Genomic DNA, 20,833 nt, shown 5'->3' on the forward strand with positions numbered 1-20,833 from the left:
CAGATGTGATGTTTAATATGAGGTCTGAAAGCTTCTTTTTTTATGTGCAGACAAATAATGAGGAACTGCATAGAAGTAGAAGTGTGGTGCTGTATGAGGAAGTTAAGAGAGACAGAAATGTGAGGGTGATTGGTGAGGGAAGAGAAATGGTAGTGAGGTTTGCAGTGGAAGTGACAGATAGGTTCAATTTGGAGGCTGGATTACACACAGAGTTGATGTTCAGCCCTTTCCTTGAAGGGCACGCTGGCAGACAAGATCCCACAAGAGCGTCTGTGGACTATGCTGTTTGCAGATGACATTGTGATCTGCTTCGAGAGTACAGAGCAAGTCAGGAAGATCCTGGAGAGTATATCCTCTGGGAAAAAAAACCCCAAATGAAAGTCAGGACAGTGCATGAATGAGAGAGAGGACAGTGGATAGGACAGGTGAGAGGATTGGTTAGCTGAGGTGGCAACGGTTGAGGGGTCAAGTGACTGATGCGTGAACGAGAGGTGAGAGGTACGGTGGAGTGCATGTGTCAGAAATGATATACCACAGATGGGCATACTAGCAAGAGTGAAGACAAAGGTTTACACAATGGTAGTGAGACCAGCTACTATGTTAAATGGACTGGAAATGGTGCCAGTAATGAAAAGATGGGACCCAAAAGGATGGAGGTGGTGAAGGAGAATACAGGTAGCTGGTGTGATGCATAAAGATTAAAAGGACAGGAAAAGAAAAATGTGTTGATTTCTAATGGGACAAACTGGGAGATGAAGAGCTGACGTAAGTTGGGGGAAAAAGGTTAATCCTTACACAGCACACAAGTCGAATACCCATGAAGCTAGACCAGTGCAAATCATTAAACTATTAAGAGAGACACTATAATTTATTCTACAGAAGAAATTTTAATTTCATGTTCATTACATTCTGTAAATAACCAAGCAATAAACAGAGAATGAACTGTATTTCACAATGTGAATAAGATTCCAAAAAGAAAACAAAAATAGGGGGAAATAGGAAAAAAACATCCTAATATACCAATTAAGGGAATAAAATATGTTATACACCAAAACTTGAAGCTCTTAAAATTCTAAAACTTCAATAAACATAAACATAAACATAAACAAAACAGTGAAGAAGGCGCAGCAGCGCCTCTTCTTTCTCAGGAGACTGAAAAGATTTGGCATGAGCCCCCGCATCCTCAGGACCTTCTATCACTGTGCCATTGAGAGCATCCTCACTGGATGCATCACCACCTGGTACGGCAACAGCACCGCTTACAACCGCAAAGCTCTCCAGAGAGTAGTGCGGTGCTCTGAACGGATAATTGGAGGTGAGCTTCCCTCCCTCCAAGACATCTACAGAAAGCGGTGCCTGAGGAAAGCGGGGAGGATCATCAAGGACTCCAGTCACCCCAGCCATAAACTGTTCAGACTACTTCCATCAGGAAGGAGGTTCTGCAGCATCCGGTCCCGAACCAGCAGACTGAGAGACAGCTTTTTCCATCAGGCCATCAGACTGCTGAACACGTCATAGACACCTCACCTCCACTACTGGAACTTCAACATTATGCACTCCACACTGTATATAAATGCCACTTGTTTTGCACATGTCTCAACCAACTCTGTATATTTTTATATATTTTATTTTGTTTACTCTATTTAATTTGTAAAATATGTACACACACACATGTAGAAAAACATATTTAGTATACACATCCAGTAATGCATATACTATTATATATTGTACATATATTTATTAGTCTCAGATTTAGCCATTCTTATATTTTGCTTGTTTTACATTATTGTATTTTTGCACAACTCTGTTGCTTGTGAAGCTCGCGCACAAGAATTTCACTCACATGTACTGTACCAGTGTACCTGCACATGTGATGTGACAATAAAAGTGATTTGATTTGATTGATTTGATAATCAGACATGTCAAGCAGGTCACTGAACACAATCAACACTTACTCAGTGCCACTTGGCACTTAGTGGCATCTCCAACTTTGGCGACCGGTTACACACTGACTGCAATTCTGTGCAAGTTGAAGCAAAGGTAAACAAACCCATAAAAACTGACGAGAACGTTTATGTCCTTACACAAAGCGGAAGATTATGTGGCAAGCAGGTGCTACCTTACATCAACCTGAAAAAGTCCACAGCCACAGGTTCTTTAGGAAAATGTAAAGTCAGCCGTAAATAAGAAAAAACATTAAATAATTATAAGCCTCTAAAATTTCACATAATTTTTTTCAGATCCAGCAGCTAAGAGAGCATTTGACACTCCCTGAGCTCATCTCCCGCACAAGAATGCTACTTTATGACATTTTCTAACTCCAATGTGCAGTTTATGCCACTGCATTTAAAATGGCATTACATTACATTATGTAAAGGTGCTTCAATACATCAGTTTTATTCTTTGGCATTTTGACCACTTAAAGAATTATTTGTTTTATTCAGAGAGTTTCACGTAATTTACAGATATTACATCATTAAAAAGAAGTAGAGCAATATTTATAACACCGTCCAGCATTTGATATCAACAAACATGTGGCTAATCCCCGATCTAAAAGCTGAGGTATCAGGGAGCTCTAGGCTGTTTTTTTCAGTGAGTTTATTTCTACTGTTCCACCTGTGTGGTTTTAAGAGCATGGATTGGGTGTTCTCCAGCAGCTTTGACTCAGAGTACAATGCACTTCAGTCACATTTCGATAGTTTAATTTAAAATCTACTGGACCTAAGTGTAATTCAGTGTATTGTATTTTGTATTAAGCTTGTGCAATATCAAGAAGATACATTACTGTTTAAGTCTTAGCTGGGATCATACCTGCACAACTGCAGAATTTGGTTCATGACCTTTTAAATAAAACTTCTTGACTCTAACATTGCTATCAGTTTGCAGACTCACTGTTAGCTTAAGTTTGCAACCAGTTGAATTGGGGAGATTCCACTCCACTTTTTTCCATTCATATTGGCCAGAAGGGACAAACCAGCAAAAATGAGCAAAACCCTTAAAATGTAAAACTGTCAGCAGGTGTCAGAAGAGTCCTGAAACCATACAGCATGAAGCTATAATGACATCTTCATTATAATTAGTAGATGAATCATCACAGTACAGAAAGTTGAAAAAGGATAAAAACTTTAATGGTGTAACAATGGGACTGTACGGGACAGTCTACAATAACATCCAGCATTGCCAAGAGTTTACAACAGCATGTGATGTATTTCAACATTAAGAAGTAGAAGGACCAATTTATAACCAGCAAATGCTTCTTTAAAGAAGGTAAAATAACCAGCTGCCAAAGTGAAATCTACAGCAAGAAAGCCAGACTGCATCCTGACTCAATCTAACCAACTTAATCAGAACAGCATAATCTGAACAAAAAAGAGCACAAAACTGCGTTTAAACGTCAGTCATGAAAATACAGCTTATCTTTGGAGGTGTGAAACCTGCGTTAGAGATCGAAAGGGGATTAATTCTCTCGCTCTTTCATTGCCTCCTTGTTCTTTCTCACTTCTTCAAGCTTCTTGTCCTGTTAAAAAATAAGAAGAAACACAACATTATTATTTTTAATATTACACAAGCTGATGTTAGTGCACCACTGAGAGCCTACCTTCTCCTTAAACTTCTCATTGAGGGCTGCCAGCCTGGCAGTGCGGTTCTCTTTGTTCGCCTCCATCTTCTGATTCAGTTTCTCCTGGGCCTGCTTGCTAAAGTTGCAGCTTTCCTCAATGGCCTTCTGGATGACCTCCTTCTCGTGCTCTCGCTTCTCGGCGAGATGTTTCAGCACTTCAGCTTCGTGGCTCTGACAGACAGACAAAACAACTGTTTATAGAATTCTAAACACATAGGCTACACTTTTTTCCTTGTGTCTGCTTATAAAGCCTTCTGTCAATCTAGATACCCTGCGTCTTTCTTCAGCAGCATCCAGTTTCCTCTTAATCTCATCCAGTGAGGTTTCCTTTTTCTTCAACGGGGACAACAGAAAATCCACCTTAGCGTCTGGGGTCGAGGGGCTTAGGATGACCTCAAACGCTTGACCCGATGCACGCTTATTCAGCTCTTTCACTTGGATGTCTGTAAAACAGGAAATACTAGAGTTGCCAGAAAGAAAGATGGAGCTGCAGGGTAACACTGAACTTCAAATATCAGCTCCACACAGCAACACACTGTAAAATTTTAAAGCAAATAAAGTGTAAAAGCTGCTACAACAGAGCAAACCATTGCACACAATTCATACCTACCTCCAGAACTCGCCATTTTATCAGAAGTGCTGCCTTTAATACCACTGTAAGAAGATATTAAAAAAAAAAACATTAATTGGTATCAACTGGGAGAGCATCAATGACACTTTGAAGGATGCAGAACTTTTCATGTACTTTCCCAATGTATGGAGCTGATGGTAGCAGCTCATGTTTTGGCATTTCATTGTCATGAATGTCTTTGGAAAAATACAAACACACACAGTGGATCATTATCAGTGTGGACTCCCAGATGTAAACTTAAAATCTGTCACTATACTGGCGTGAATTGATTTATTTCCTTTTTAAAAAAGTGGGTTTGTGTGTGGATAAAATGAGTCACAGCTTTCTCATTAACTCTAATTATAAAACAGACACCAACTGCATATTCAGTTATAAAAAACGTTATATAATACGTTAACTTACCAGTCACAACATGACCTTAATTTAATTGTCTAGCAAAACAAGTTCTGCACCTCTATGATGCCCCAGGTATTCTCAGCTCAACAGAGCACAGAACAAAATGGTGTGAATAAGCCATGCTATAGGACCCCCGCCTGCCCACAGGTGGAGACTGCTGCCTTTTTTTTTCCTTTTACAAGAACTTACATAAAGGCGGGGGCGGGGCAAGACCTCGTTGATTAGACAGTGCAGTGAAAACAAAGACACAAAACTGCACTTGAAAAGTTGTCCTGAAAAATAAAAAACTAACTAAAACGAAACCCCCAGGTTTGCTAGCAAAATGTAACGACCGATAGACGTTGCATCATAACAATAACATCAACAACAACAAAAAATGTTAGTGCAAAATAATTAATTTACTCTGAAAGTATGGATACATGTTAGCAGAACATTTTCTCGACTATACTTGTCAAAACATTTGAAATTTAAAAATCTATATTTTTCGTCTAATTTAATGCAATAAAAATCCATAATTTCTGCACAGCGGCCATAGCAATTAACTCCATGAATAACTACTTCAGTGCCGTGAATCTGAACCTCAAACTACTCAAATAAATGTTCAAAACCCTCTTAAAAGTCTGCCAGCAGTGGTCTGAACGGCTGGTTAAACACATACATGAGACCATTGTCCTCACCGTCAAGTGCTTCGGCTTGAAAAGCAGACCTCCACCACCTTATTCTTCCCTCTATTCAAACTGCTAACATCTGCACCTTGGCGCACAAAACCCACCGACCCCATACGTCATCAGTGAGGTTTGCATTCATTGGTCTGAGTCCGCCAATCACAGCGAGTATTTGCAAGCGCGCGCGCCAGAAAAAGGAAGAGGTGAAAAAAACAACAGACACAGAAAAGCTGGCTCTGTGGGTAACTTAAAGCTGTACAGCTGTCAGTTAAATGATTTATATAAACGGAATATGTCAGGATAAATGTGCAGCAAAGTAAATAGGAGTCTAAATAGAGCTAACGGTAAGCTCAAAGGGTAAAGCTAAATAAGTGGTGTGGGTTTTACGGTACAATAAAACAGTAATAAGTTTTAAAAAAAGAAGTGTTTGATTGGCATACTCATATTAAGGTTATTTTCTCTTTTTTAGGCTAAAAAAAATGTCACTGATCGAAAATAGTGCTGTGACTGCAGATCTTTGTATCAAGCCTTGACCAAGTAAATACAGGGCCAGTAGTGCCGATACCAATACTTTTAACTTATAAATGCAGCTTATGTAAGGGAGACCAGCGTGCTAAGATATATTAATGGCCAATAAATCACTGTGGGTTTTTAAACACACACACAATAAAACTCCTGTTAGCTTTTCTCATATTTTGAAAGTGGGTTTTTACCCCACAGCTGTAAAAGGCTGATTGTGGCTATTGCTGGGTTTTTTGGATGGATGAGGTGGACACCCAAGCAATAACTCGAGAACAAGGAGATGTAAGATTTTCAAACTGATAACATAGGTGTATCTACTAAAGATCTCAGAGGTCAGTGACCTCAAGGTCAGAGGTCATGTTATCTGAAAATCTTGTGTATGTGATAAATAAAGAAGGAAGTTACCTAGGATTTATATAATAGGTGCATAAACTTAAAATCTCAGACGAGTTCAAAATCTCAAGGCCAAGGACAGAGGTCAACTTTTATAAAAATCACCTAGGATTTTCAAATTTATACCATAGGTGCATCTGACAGGAGGCAGAGCGGTAGCACAGGTGGCTACCAGTTTTCCAATACTACCAGTGTTTTGGAACAGTTAAAATGTAAATGTGCCTGTTTCCAAAGCACTGGGTCAGCTTCTGGTGTTTAAATGTGCTATAGGCTATATATAAAATAGACATGACAGTTAATGCAAAAAGGTTCAGGCAATTTTCACAGTGCACGTGTTAGGTGTATTTTTCCACTTTCAAAAAATATTTCAACATGATTCAGTGAACTACAAACTTAACTTGGAGGCTAGAAACAAAGTATCAATACGATCATGCTGGTATTTATCTGATACCAATAACAGTGTTGGTATCGATACTATAAATATTTAAATTGATCCGCTCAACTCTAATAGAAAATTGTTGAGGTGTCAACATATGTTGAGGCTCCATATTGGGTTAAATTATGTCATTATTTATATTTTGGGTCAGTTAACCCTAAACTCTATCTATCCTGAGATAATGCATAAAGCCCTCTGTATGTTTGATTTTGTCACTTTGGCAAAAAATATAAAAAAAACTGATTAGTTGCTCAGGGATGCAGAGCATGAAATCAAATATAGTAATTCATTTCTGGAAAAACAGGCTACGGGCCATTTGAGAGGACCTATTTTTTCTGTCACCGTTAATGGTAGCTGAAAATATATGGAGACTTTTATTGTAGCTCAAAAGAATATTAAAGTTCAAGGGTCATTTAACTAGTAATGGACTCTTTATGAACTATAAGGTATCTGCTGTTTCCAGACAACCTCACAGTGCTTTGCTCTTTTTCTGTCTTCAACCTCTGTGTCTAATATAGTAGTGTTATAACACAGCAAATGTATTCATTCATTTACTGTACCGCCTTCACATTCATTTGCATTTTGTCTTACAAGGCACAACAACGAAACTTTTATGAAAACTGGCATGAATGTTTTTCTGCTCTTGTGTCTCTTACAGCTCCTCCTTTAAAGAAAAGACTTTCGCGACTTCAAGACTTGGCAGCTGCTTCCTATGAAAAATAAAATAGAGAGACAGACATAAGCTGCAAACAAGGTGAGACAGAACAAAGATGTCATTAGTGAAGACTAACAGGGGTAAGTTGCTATTCCCAGCAGCTGACAAAGGTTTTACACAGAGAAGTACCCAATCACCCACCTGTGTTTTTAAAGTTGAAAATGAAGCGACTGATTCCTAATCGGAAACAGTTCCCAGGTGGCGCATTAGGAGAATAAACATTCCGACATTTGATAGATTTGGTCTTAATGTCTGTTTTTATATTTTCTTGTGACGCTTTTAAAATAACTAAAATTAAATGGCCTGTATTTGTATAGCGCTTTTCTAGTCCCTAAGGACCCCAAAGTGCTTTACATATCCAGTCATCCACCCATTCACACACTGGGGCGCACTGACAGAGGCGAGGCTGCCGGACACTGGTGCCACCGGGCCTTCTGACCACCACCAGTAGGCAACGGGTGAAGTGTCTTGCCCAAGGACACAACGACCGAGACTGTCCAAGCCGGGGCTCGAACCGGCAACCTTCCGTTTACAAGGCGAACTCCCAACTCTTGAGCCACGACCAATCACACCACCTAGTCAAGAGTAAATGGATAAATCTTTTTCATCTTTGTTTATTAGCTCTCTCCAACTGTGATTCATCTTGTCAGGGGCTTGAAAGGTCCTTAAAAAATACATTTTGCAGCTATAAACATTCATTTCAGTATAGATTTCAGAAACATATGCGTTAGCTACATATGCTTGGCAGGGATAGCTCAGTAGGTAGAGTGGTGGCCCCCTGTTTGGAAGGTTGGGGTGCGAATGCAGAGAGGAATTTCCCCATGCGGATCAATAAAGTATACATTGTTATTATTATTTTATTATTTTTTTCATCCTAAACTAGTTGATAGATTTTTCTCTACTTGTGCTATTTCATGCCTCTGTGTAAAATGTCTCCATCTATAAATGTGAAATGTCACTTGTAGCTTCAGACTTTACTTACATAATGAAATCTGTGTACACTGTGCAAGAACAAGTGGGGATTATGTCACAGGAGCTTCTTTAGCTGAGAGAAAGTAGCGTAAACTGCTGGTTAATACTGCAACCTAGTGTTGGATATAGAAATTAACTTTTCAATAGTGTTAGGAGCAGTGCCAGTGCAGTGTGGTGATGCTATGAAACGTGTTTTTAAGCAAGCAATGCTTTTTACGCCTCACTTGTAAATGACTGATGGGTTATTGCCGTCACCCCACCGGGCATGCGGGCAGCGTGGACACCTAAGTTTGCAAATGCGATGACTAGATAACAAATAATCATGCAGTAAGTGCAGTTTCACAGCTAAGGTCTCTGAAAGGTGATTTATTGGCTGTGTATTGTTACTATAAGTACATTTTTGAAAAGTATGTTTTTAATGTTCAGTGAGTTGAGAAATGTTTGAAGTAGTTACTTGGAAAAAAAAACATCTTCTATTTCTCAGTAATCACACTTGTAATAGATTTCATTAATTTTCCACGTTATATTAAAAGGACTATTAATAACCCCGTCCCTGTTGGCTCCCTACTGTGCTCATGAACTAGCAATACGACAACAGCAGGGACTTTAACGAGGCTTCTTCTGCCAGCACCTGACTGGCTCTCTTTTTGCATCTACTTTTAAACAGCAGATAATGATCTCTTGCTGAGGGAGACAGATGGTAGGTTTCAGAGTCCCTGTATTTACTGTCTGGTTCTGCTCTGCAAAATGTTTCTTGATTGACATAACTCTTCAAAATGCTTCAGACTATATATAAACTCTTCTTCTCACACTAAGAATCTATGATTTGGGTTTTTTCATATAGAGAACATAGCGTAGTCTGTAGCTATGGGGTTGATTGATGACGTTTGAAGTAGGCTTTTATTTTGAAAAACTCCAGTAACTTCCGAGTGTTAGACGTAGCAGCTTTTAACGGGTTAGTGAAGGAACACGAAAGGCGTCGGAACATACATACATACATTTCATCACATTTATGTGAAGATGGGGGCTTGCTTGGCTTTGTGCTCTTTAGCCAGCTGTGTAAGTATCGCATATGAATGTTTGTTTTAGATATTTCCGGAAGGCTTTTGTTTATTCTCCCACCGTTAGGTTAAACTAAGGATAACAGTAATTGGTGTCAGGTTTAAGTGTTAGTTGTGACGTTAGGCATGTGATAGCTTCAACAAATGTGAGACCATTTATAAATAGCTGATAATTACTGTTACTTGGGAAAACCAATACTTTCGATTTAACGTCGAGTTAGCGTAGCAAGCTAGTCAGAAGTGAACAGGCCATTTTCATCGCGTTGTTAATAAAATGGAAAGTTAGTGACGTTTGGTGTTTAAAGCTGGCGAGTTACTGACACCAGATGTAAGGCATGTGATTTTGATTGCCTTCGTAGGAAACCAGCTCATTTTTAGACCGGCTTAACAAGTGCAGGGTGTGTTCAACCGTTTACATATGGGAACTAGGGTATCTGTAAAGGTGGAGTGTTTTTCGTTGATGAAATAAAATACACGGAGGAACCTTGCGCTCTAATGTTGTTGTTTTTTTGTAATTAAGCATTTAAGTGAGAGGCGCAAATTTTATGTTACTTGTATCTAAACATCAACCCTTGGAACTGCCATGTTTAATAATTTACCCACACAGTAGTTCAGCTAACCTATTTATGAGTGCCATCACACCTAAGCAGATGATATATTTTTGTGGCTGTCTTCACCTTCAACTCTCACGCTCTTTATCGCTCTCTCCTCCTACCCCTCCATCCTTGGCAGGCCTCATGTCTGTGTGGCTCAGCACCATGTCTTTTGTGTGGTTGCTGTCCCTCTTCAAATAACTCCACCATCACCCGCTTGGTTTTCTCCTTCTTCTTGCTGATGGGAACCTTTGTGTCTGTCATCATGATCCTTCCTGGAATGGAAACGCAGCTTCGCAAGGTAAGACCTTTGTTCTTATTGTCATATTTATGTATATAATGATATGCAATAGTATTTAACATACAACTACTCATAATATACACCATATAGTCATAATAATAATCGTAGTAATGATCATAATAATAATAATAATATTACATAATGAGGTGTGACTGGAAACTTAGGTCTCTGTAGGCCTAGATACCTGTTGGCACCCATCTGGCAACAACTGGTCCTGAGATTTGCTGTGATTGCTAAATCTCTGTTCCTGCAGATCTGGAGACCAGTCAGTAACCCCCTGGTAAAGATAAGTGGCTAGGGAAAAGTGTTTGTGGCCAGTGGTTGCTGGTATGAAACTGGAGGGAAAGGGGTTTACGGTGCTGCACCGAAAACCTTCTTGAGCTTGCTTTGGTCGTTAGCCGATTGGCGCAGTCGCGCATAATTTGTTTGAAAGACAACTTGTCTATACTCATCAACTGCTGTCACAGTGGTAGTGAAACTGAAAAATGATGCAAACAAGAAAGACAGCACATTTGCCTACAAAGGAGAAGTTTCTGGTTAGCGTCACACTTTTCAAGTTTCACCACAGTAGAAAAGTGTTTGCAGGCAAGTCATTGAACCCATGCAGACTATGGGCGACCGTGACTATCTGGTAGCAAACAACATAGTCACAAGAAAGTTTTTGCAGCACCCTCTTGACGACTGACTTCACCTGGCAACACCCAGAAACTTCCAACAGCCACTCAGTAACCTGCTGGGAAATGCACTTTTTTTTTCTAGTGACTGGAGGTTGCCAGGTGGGTCACCAACCAGTCTCTGGGTTTATGTGACCAAAGCCTTACTCAAGTATGTAAAATGATGCAGATCTATTTTGGGATCCTTTTCTTGTAGCTACTTTATCTCTAAATAATTTATTGTAAAGTTCTCATATCTCCATTTAAGTAATGTTACCTGAGAAGTCATGTCCTGATTGTAGTGCACAAAATTAGCTGCAGCAACAGCTTTTACAGTGTTGTTACAAACTAGAAAAATAGAAAAGGTCATTGTATATTGTTGAACAGGTGTTAGCGAATTAGAAAATGAACTATGATATTTCACTCATTATGAATCCCCTTCATCAAGCATTTAGCTAAATGCTAACCATGGATTCACTATAAAGTAGTCAGTGTGCCCTTTCTTAGTGATTGTCTCCCTGTATGTTATGCATTCAGTTTTGTCCTGACTTCTACTAAAACAAAGAAGCACCTTTATATGAAAGCCTGTATTCCTACAACTGGCAGGACCTTTGCTAACTCTGGTTACTGCTGGACAGTATTCACAATAGGTTTTTTTTAAAGTACAGGGTGGCCCATTTATATGGATACACCATAATAACATGGGAATGGTTGGTGATATTAAAGTCCTGATTGTGGCACATTAGTATATGTGAGGGGGCAAACTCCTCAAGATGGGTAATGACCATGGTGGTCATTTAGAAGTCGGCCATCTTGGATACAACTTTTGTTTTTTCAATAGGAAGAGGAACATGTGACTCATCAAACTTATTGGTAATTTCACAAGAAAAACAATGGTGTGCTTGGTTTCTTTTTTCTTTTTTTTTTCTTTTTGTGCCTGTCCCGTTTGGCTCTTTTGCCATCAGAATTATTGTCTAAAGGCGAAGAAAGATGCCCAACGGATTTTCTTTACCAAATTGACCATCCCAGCTTTGCCGTAATGGTCCATTTGATTCACCTTTTATTCTTTATTTTATTTTCACTTGCTGAATACGGGACAGACTTGACTGGGGGAAAGAAAAGGGAGAAAGAAAGAGGGAAAGAAAAACAGTTGAGAAGAGGGACGGGGGAGAAGGGCAAAAAACAAAAACCAACAGAATAAGCAGAAAAAAAAAATACATATATCGATCACCTGGATCACCTGTTGAGAAAGAAAAAAGAAAACAAGCAGAAGAAAACGAGAGTAATACAATAAACAACATCACAATGATATATGGGAATATGACAGTAAATACTAAATATTAAACATTATTGTGCAGCACGTAAGATCGACAGCACAGTGTGCTTTGAGGTAGGAGCCAAAAAGGGTGTAGTTTGTGTGTGTGATCACCCGTGTGTACACCTGTGAGCATGATCGCGTTTGTATTTAAAAGGTTCCTTCATGTAATGATCTGCTAGAGGGTGTGGGGGGCCACTGCCCCGTCCTCCAGGGCATGAAGCAGGTATGGAGGAGATCAAAACTCCAGACATCCAGAGGCCCCCAGAACACAAGAGACCAAGGAAGACCAACAGAGGGGCAGCCGTGCCACTGTCCCAGAAAGAGCTGAGGAGAGTCCCAGATGAGGGGTCACTCAGCAGCCGTGGAGCAGAAGCCAGGGGGGGTTGCAGTGACGTGCCCCTGAGCTCCGCCGGCAGCCAGCTGTGCCTGAGTGACCGAGCCCCAGGCCGAGAGGCCGGGGGCACCCCACCTCCGAAGTGGCCCAAGCGAGCCCCAGGCTCCAGGCCCCGATAAGCAGCCGCCAAGGAGTGAGCCAATGTGTACCTGGACGTCCATCCCCGGACACAAAGAACCACCAACGCACCGATGTCTGAGGGCGTCTGCCACTGGCAGGGGAAGTGGTGGGGGGAGATAGGCCTCCATACCTTGGAGGGCCTGAGATGTCCTCAGAGAGGTGGCGTCTGATACCCAACCTGACATATGGACACAGACATACAGGCACACACAGGTACAAACATCCATTCCCACCCTCATGCTCTCATATGCACTTACTCCACACTCAACCAACGTGGAGACAGACATAAAGAGACGCTGTACACACAATCACACTCCCCAAGCGTACTCTACGAACCAGGTCTAGGTACCCTTGCCCCTGGAGGGGGGAACTGCACCCAGACCCAGGTTGTGTTACCCTTTTCCCTGCGGTGGGGAGAAGCAGACCGCCCCGACTCCGCAGCAGCAGGGAGGCCCCACATTCCGGACCCCAGTCGGACGGCCAACTCCTCCTCCTGGTGTGCTTGGTTTCAACGTAACTTTATTCTTTCATGAGTTATTTACAAGTTTCTGACCACTTATAAAATGTGTTCAATGTGCTGCCCATTGTGTTGGATTGTCAATGCAACCCTCTTCTCCCACTCTTCACAGCGGCAACACCGCAGGAGAAAGGCCAGCACAGGCATCCAGAATCCGTAGTTTCAGGTGCTGCACATCTCGTATCTTCACACCATAGACAATTGCCTTCAGATGACCCCAAAGATAAAAGTCTAAGGGGGTCAGATCGGGAGACCTTGGGGGCCATTCAACTGGCCCACGACGACCAATCCACTTTCCAGGAAACTGTTCATCTAGGAATGCTCGGACCTGGCACCCATAATGTGGTGGTGCACCATCTTGCTGGAAAAACTCAGGGAACGTGCCTGCTTCAGTGCATAAAGAGGGAAACACATCATCATGTAGCAATTTCAAATATCCAGTGGCCTTGAAGTTTCCATTGATGAAGAATGAACCCACTATCGTTGTACCCCATATACCACACCAAACCATCACTTTTGTTGTACCAACAGTCTTGGAGGGATCCATCCAATGTGGGTCAGTGTCAGACCAATAGCGGTGGTTTTGTTTGTTAACTTCACCGTTCACATAAAAGTTTGCTTCATCACTGAACAAAATCTTCTGCGTGAACTGAGGGTCCTGTTCCAATTTTTGTTTTGCCCATTCTGCAAATTCTGTGCGCCGATCTGGGTCATCCTCGCTGAGATGCTGCAGTAGCTGGAGTTTGTAAGGGTGTCATTTGTGAGTAGCTAATATCCGCCAAAGGGATGTTCGACTAATGCCACTCTCCAGTGACATGCGGCGAGTGCTACGCTGTGGGCTCTTGCTGAATGAAGCTAGGACAGCCACCAATGTTTCTTCATTAGTGACAGTTTTCTTGTGTCCACATTTTGGCAAATCCAACACTGAACCAGTTTCACGACACTTAGCCAGCAGTTTGCTAACTGTAGCATGGGAGATGGGTGGTCTCGTGGGGTGTCTTGCATTGAAATCTGCTGCAATGACCCAGTTACTGCGTTCACCAGATATCAACACAATTTCGATCCGCTCCTCACGTGTTAACCTCTTCGACATGTCAATGGGTGTGAACAAAGAGAAACTTGTAAATAACTCATGAAAGAATAAAGTTACATTGAAACTTGAAAAAACAAAAGTTGTATCCAAGATGGTCGACTTCTAAATGGCCACCATGGTCACCACCCATCTTGAGGAGTTTGCCCCCTCACATATACTAATGTGCCACAATCAGGACTTTAATATCACCAACCATTCCCATGTTATTACGGTGTATCCATATAAATGGCCCACCCTGTACAGTAACATTATGTTTTGTGTAACAATTAAAGCTGGAAACAGTGATACGTCTAAGTCAGGACTTGTATTGCAGTACCTCTGAAAACCAGTAGTAATTGAATTGCTATTTGATACATGGTTTACTTTTTTTAGATAAGTTTAATTGCAAGCTTGTTTGATTTGACTTTCATCTGTTCCACAGATCCCAGGATTTTGCAAGGGCGGAACTTCAATACCTGGTATTGAAAACCAGGTTGACTGTAATGTCATCGTGGGGTACAAGTCTGTGTATCGAATGTGCTTTGCCATGACCTGCTTCTTCTTTCTATTCTGTGCCATCATGATTCGTGTCCGTAGCAGTAAAGACCCACGTGCAGCTATTCAAAATGGGTGAGAACCTTTTTTTTTTTCCCTTTTTTATTTTTTTTTAATTACAGATGAATGGGTTCAGGGAGGAAGGTATGTGTACTGTACTACTTCTGTATTTCTTCTGTACTAATGGTAAGTTTGTAAATCTTCAGGTTCTGGTTCTTTAAGTTTCTGATCCTGGTCGGGATTACAGTGGGAGCCTTTTTCATCCCTGATGGGACATTTCACGATGGTATGAATATCTGTTTGCTGAATTACAAGAAACAGCAACTGTATCCTTTTCTTGAGAAATGATAATGAGAATATACACAAACCTGTTCAGCAGATTGAGGATGCTGTATCTTTTCCTTTTCATTTCACAGTGTGGTTTTACTTCGGATTGGTGGGATCCTTTATCTTCATTATAATCCAACTCATACTCCTCATTGACTTTGCCCACTCCTGGAACAAAGCCTGGGTAGAAAATGCTGAAAATGGGAACAAATGCTGGTTTGCAGGTAACGTATTCAAGAGTTTCGTGATAGACTCCATATTTGATACTGTATTGACTTTTTTTAATAATGATAGCGCACAAAATCTGATTTAGTAATGAGTTATGTTGGTATGTGACATTTCTGGCATTGGCACAGGATGAAGCAGAGCTTCTCTGCTGCCCGAGTCAATTTCATCATTTTTCTTAAAATAATAATTCTGTTATATCATCATTAATGTTATTGTGTATTCATTTCAATTCCAGGGCTGCTGTCTTTCACTGCCCTCCACTATGCCCTGGCTATCGCTGCTGTGGTGCTTTTCTACATTTACTATACAATGCCAGATGACTGCACAGAGCACAAAGTCTTCATCAGCCTCAACCTTATCTTCTGCGTCATCGTCTCCATTGTTTCCATCTTACCAAAGATACAGGTACAAACATGGAAACTGTATTGCTTAATGTTGGATACCGCACAGGAGCGATTGCAAGAGGTTAAAGGTATTTACTGGATTTGTAAAATGTGAACCACTAGGGAACAGTGTCTACCAGAGCTAGGCAAATGTTTTGTGTTGTAGCCCAACTCTCTTACCAGAAACAGGAAAACTGAATGTCGTCTAAGTTTGGGGCAGTGCAACAACTTCCTGGTCGACTGGCTTTCTGAGTGTAGTTTGCATGTTCTGCAGTAACAGTAATCACAGTACAAAAACGTGTTTGTTAGGTTAACTGGTGTGTCCAAATTAGTCTTAGGTGTGGATTTGACAGTAAATGGTGGTCTGTGTTATCCCTGTGTGACACACATGTGACCTGCTCAGTACTTCGTCTGTTACTCTTACAGTTGGAATAGAATAGAGCCTCCTTGTATGGAGGAGGTAGGTAAATGCAAACAACAATACCCTGGTTAATTATTTGGTACATAGCTGTTATTCACATACAGCAAACACATTGTTGTTATTAGCTTAAGCAGAGTGAGTTTTTATTTTTATAGTCAAAAAGTGTAACTTTTAATGTAAACAGCTTAGAAAATCTGAGAAGCTCTAAGAAAATTGTAATAACCCGTTCAGCCAACCTAATACCTAGTTTCCTAATTAATTACAGTAGGCTATATCATCGTTTGCTGTGTGTGAACTCATGTAAGCATTATACAGTGCTCTCTAACTGATCTCCTTTTCTCTCACCTCCTGGGTTGGCAGCGACATGGCAGCTGTACATTTGCAGCTACTTTATTTGTTTCATACACTTTAGCTTCATAGCTAACAGACAGCAGTACATTCATCAGCTGAAGCAGAAAGCCTGCCACCCTCCCTGTCGCAGTCAGCGGACTGAACTTGTTTTCTGGCAGATACCAGTGCTTGAAAGAAACCCGGATGTTTGCGTTTTGCTGCTGTTTGTATTTTTTTTCCTTTGGTTTCTTTCCAGGAATTAGTGCTGGTGGTAATAAGGCAAACATTGCCTGAAGGACCTGGAAAGCAGGTCCTTCAGGCAATGTTTGCTGCCCTGATAACCTAAACATATCATATCTGCCTTGCCATCAGCATTTCCTCTTCCTCTCACATTGGACTTAGGGCAGACTGGTTGCTACACTATCTTGTGATACAAATTGGTGTATCACAAAAGCACACTACACCTATTTTTAAGTTCACTTAATGTCTCTTTTTTATTTCTTATTTTCTTTTCCCCCATGTTTTGTATAGAAACTCATGGCAGTTATTTCTTTGCATTCTGTTAATGGCTTTAGTTAACTTTTGATGGTTTAAGTACTTTTTAGTTTTAGGTACCTTTAAATCCTTTTAAGTACTTTTTACCACTCAGTTGTAAAAGGTTGATGGGGTATTGTCAACCTATGGGTGGGCGAATGGCGTGGACCCAAAAGATTGTAAACGTGATAACTCAAAAACATGCAACGTAGGACTTTGTTGGTAGATCAAACTATGATATTTATTTCAGTCTCAGATGAGTTCAAGTCTCTGTGACCTAAACCTCAAGGTCAGAGGTCAGGTTTTCTGAATGTTTTGTTAATATTCTTCCCCAAATCTTTATGAATGAGTAATTTTTCATAGGCTCTGTTGAGTTTGTGATGCAAACAAGCAGTACATTCAAACACTGTTAAATAAACCTTCCTTTCAGCAGCCGAACATCTTATTTTATCATTATTTTGTTAAATATTTTTTACTTTTTCTATTTACAGGCAGCTCAACCGTACTCTGGTCTGCTTCAGGCTTCTATTATTTCCCTCTACACCATGTATGTCACCTGGTCTGCGATGACCAACAATCCCAGTGAGTCTTCTGACTTCTTAATCCTAAGTCTACCTCAGGTTTTACATGCATGCTTTTTTTTCCTGTTTCCTGACTGTTTTCATTTATTATATCTACTTGCTGTTTATTTGCTGCAGCATTTTTATTTGAAAGGTGAGTTTTTCCCCTGGGACTCTAAATAAACAAGGAGCTGCATTTTGCTAATAGTTAGCACACCCTCTGTGTCTCATTTTCATGTGAGTTGCATGTCCCCTGTGAGTAGTCACAATGGGCAGTGTTGTGCTGACTAGTTACATTCATGTTAAGATATAGTCATCTTAGTCCCACTGACGTGACGCTGAAGATGTAATGACTCGTCATCTCAAAGCTGTGGACGACCAATTTAGTGAATACAATAACTGGAGAACGAGGTGACGTCAGATTTTCAAATGAATACGATAGGTGTTAGGGGTGGAGGAAAAAATCAATTCAAATATTTTGTTTGCTAATAATGTATCGATACAGGGACAGCAGAAATCGATATTTTGTTACAAAAAAGATTTTTGTGCTCTGACTTTAGAGCATGTTGATCCTTTTTCTGAGCAAGAATCCTGACATTCCTTCACTGTCCAAATGTGTTTAACTTTTTTTTGGCAGCAATAAACATGACAGTTTACTTATTTTAATTTAAGACATGTTTTATTTTAATTAAGTTTAAAACTTTTTTTATTTAATGTAAAATTATATTTTGTTTTAATTTACTTTCAAATTCTTCAGTTTCTGAAGGGGCTGCATAGTTTTCATAAATTGCATAGTTCAGAATAGCTATAATTGTACCAGATGGTTGCATTCAGTTAAGTTGGACTAGACTGTAATACAAACCGTTCAGTTTGTCAACAATATAACTGACTGAAATGAGAGAAAGACTGAGTGTGAGACTTTGATATTAGATAAAATCCGTGAATCGCAACCTTATCGTGGTGGAGGGGTTTGTGTGTCCCAGGGATCCCAGGGGCTATGTTGTCTGGGGGCTTTTGCCCCCTGGTAGGGTCTCCCATGGCAAATTGGTCCTGGGTGAGGGACCAGACAAAGAGCGATTCAGAAGACCCCTATGAAAAAAACACAGAGGGAACAGTTTACCCTGCCCGGGATAGGGTTACCGGGGCCCCGCCCTGGAGCCAGGCCCGGGGAGGGTGCCCGAGGGCGAGCGTCTGGTGGCCGGGCCTTAGTCCATGGGGCCCGGCCGGGCACAGCCCGAAGAGGAGACATGGGCCCATCCTCCCGCAGGCCCACCACCCGCAGGAGGCGCCATAGGGGTCGGGTGCATTGTGTGCCGGGTGGCGGCCAGGAGCGGAGGCCCTGGCGGACTGACCCCCGGCTGCCAAGACTGGCAATAGGGACATGGAATGTCACCTCTCTGGTGGGGAAGGAGCCTGAGTTAGTGCGTGAGGTTGAGAGGTACCGGCTAGATATAGTCGGGCTCGCCTCTACGCACGGCTTGGGCTCTGGAACCAGTCTCCTGGAGAGGGGCTGGACTCTGTCTCAGTCTGGAGTTGCCCCTGGTGAGAGGCGGCGGGCTGGGGTGGGTATTCTAATATCCCCTCGGCTTGCTGCCGGTACGTTGGGGTTTTTCCCGGTGGACGAGAGGGTTTGTTCCCTGCGCCTTAGGGTCGGGGAACGGGTCCTGACTGTCATCTGCGCTTATGCGCCGAGTGGCAGTTCGGAGTACCCAGCCTTCTTAGAGTCCCTGGGGGGGGTGCTGGAAGGTGCTCCACCTGGAGACTCTGTTGTCCTGCTGGGAGACTTCAATGCTCACGTGGGTAACGACAGCGAGACCTGGAGGGGCGTGATTGGGAGGAACGGCCTCCCTGATCTGAACCCGAGCGGTGCTTTGTTATTGGACTTCTGTGCTAATCACAGTTTGGCCATAACGAACACCTTGTTCGAACATAAGAGTGTCCATAAGTGCACGTGGCACCAGGACGCTCTAGGCCGTAGGTCGATGATCGATTTTGTAATCGTATCACCAGACCTGCGACCATATGTTCTGGACACTCGGGTAAAGAGAGGGGCTGAGCTGTCAACTGATCACCACCTGGTGGTGAGTTGGATCAGGTGGCGGGGGAGGACGCTGGACAGACCTGGTGCACCTAAACGCGTAGTGAGGGTGTGCTGGGAACGACTAGCAGAGGCCCCAGTCCGCGAGATCTTCAACGCACACCTCCGGCAGAGCTTCAACAGCATTCCGAGGGAGGCGGGGGACATCGAGTCCGAATGGACCATGTTCAGCGCCTCCATTGCCGAAGCTGCTGCATTGAGCTGCGGCCGCAAGGTGGTTGGTGCCTGCCGTGGTGGTAATCCCCGAACCAAATGGTGGACACCAGGGGTGAAGGGAGCCACCAGGCTGAAGAAGGAGTCTTATCGGGCTTGGTTAGCCTGTGGGACTCCGGAGGCAGCCGACAGGTATCGACAGGCCAAGCGGAATGCGGCTCGGGCAGTGGCTGAAGCAAAAACTCGGGTGTGGGAGGAGTTCGGAGAGGCCATGGAAAAAGACTTTCGGACTGCCTCGAAGAGGTTCTGGCAAACCGTCAGGCGTCTCAGGAGGGGAAAGCGGTGCTCTACCTGCACTGTGTATAGTGCTGGCGGAGCGCTGCTGACGTCGACTGAGAAAATTGTCAGGCGGTGGAAGGAATACTTCGAGGACCTCCTTAATCCCACTGACGCGTCTTCCGAGGAGGAAGCAGAGTCTGGGGATGAGGGGAATGACCCGCCAATTTCTGGGGGCGAGGTCACTGAGGCAGTTAAACAACTCCTTGGTGGCAGAGCCCCTGGTGTTGATGAGGTCCGCCCCGAGTTCCTGAAGGCTCTGGACGTTGTAGGGCTGTCCTGGCTGACACGCCTCTGCAATGTTGCGTGGAGATCAGGGGCAGTACCCGTGGATTGGCAGACCGGGGTGGTGGTCCCCATCTTTAAGAAGGGGGACCGGAGGGTGTGTTCCAACTACAGGGGGATCACACTCCTCAGCCTCCCCGGGAAAGTCTATGCCAGGGTGCTGGAAAGGAGAGTTCGTCCGCTAGTCGAACCTCTGATGCAGGAGGAACAATGCGGTTTTCGTCCTGGTCGCGGAACACTGGACC

At 42.4% G+C, this 20,833-nt stretch overlaps 2 protein-coding genes across 3 annotated transcripts in view; one reads left to right on the forward strand and one right to left on the reverse strand.

Moving 5' to 3' along the window:
• Window positions 1-3,106: 3,106 nt before the first annotated feature.
• On the reverse strand, window positions 3,107-5,436 carry stmn1b (stathmin 1b). Of its 2 annotated transcripts, none has more exons than XM_085176664.1 (5): window positions 5,324-5,436; window positions 4,230-4,273; window positions 3,890-4,062; window positions 3,599-3,790; window positions 3,107-3,517 (listed from the first exon to the last, which is right to left on the reverse strand). In XM_085176664.1, the coding sequence occupies exons 2-5, from the start codon at window positions 4,243-4,245 to the stop codon at window positions 3,458-3,460; spliced, it is 441 nt and encodes a 146-aa protein (XP_085032790.1). In that variant the 5' UTR covers window positions 4,246-4,273; window positions 5,324-5,436; the 3' UTR covers window positions 3,107-3,457. The 2 variants fall into 2 exon arrangements, with proteins under 2 accessions (XP_085032790.1, XP_085032791.1); XM_085176665.1 differs by having other exon boundaries at window positions 5,305-5,367.
• A 3,817-nt stretch (window positions 5,437-9,253) lies between these two features.
• serinc2l (serine incorporator 2, like) overlaps window positions 9,254-20,833 on the forward strand; it is a 36,434-nt gene continuing 24,854 nt past the window's right edge. Inside the window, exons 1-7 of the mRNA XM_085176662.1 lie at window positions 9,254-9,408; window positions 10,143-10,304; window positions 14,821-15,008; window positions 15,140-15,219; window positions 15,350-15,484; window positions 15,724-15,893; window positions 17,648-17,738. Coding sequence (XP_085032788.1) covers window positions 9,370-9,408; window positions 10,143-10,304; window positions 14,821-15,008; window positions 15,140-15,219; window positions 15,350-15,484; window positions 15,724-15,893; window positions 17,648-17,738 — 865 coding nt within the window. The 5' untranslated portion in view covers window positions 9,254-9,369. The remainder of the gene's footprint in view (window positions 9,409-10,142; window positions 10,305-14,820; window positions 15,009-15,139; window positions 15,220-15,349; window positions 15,485-15,723; window positions 15,894-17,647; window positions 17,739-20,833) is intronic.

Source organism: Neolamprologus multifasciatus, chromosome 11 (genome assembly GCF_963576455.1).
Source record: "Neolamprologus multifasciatus chromosome 11, fNeoMul1.2, whole genome shotgun sequence".
Taxonomy (NCBI): Eukaryota; Metazoa; Chordata; class Actinopteri; order Cichliformes; family Cichlidae; genus Neolamprologus; species Neolamprologus multifasciatus.

What these genes read in the sequence shown, in the direction of transcription:
- stmn1b (XM_085176664.1), bottom strand. An exon ending in CTGCTGAAGAAAGACGCAGG is followed by an intron (nt 3,791 to 3,889) that starts GTATCTAGATTG and finishes TCTGTCTGTCAG; the next exon opens with AGCCACGAAGCTGAAGTGCT. An exon ending in ATGAGAAGTTTAAGGAGAAG is followed by an intron (nt 3,518 to 3,598) that starts GTAGGCTCTCAG and finishes ATTTTTTAACAG; the next exon opens with GACAAGAAGCTTGAAGAAGT.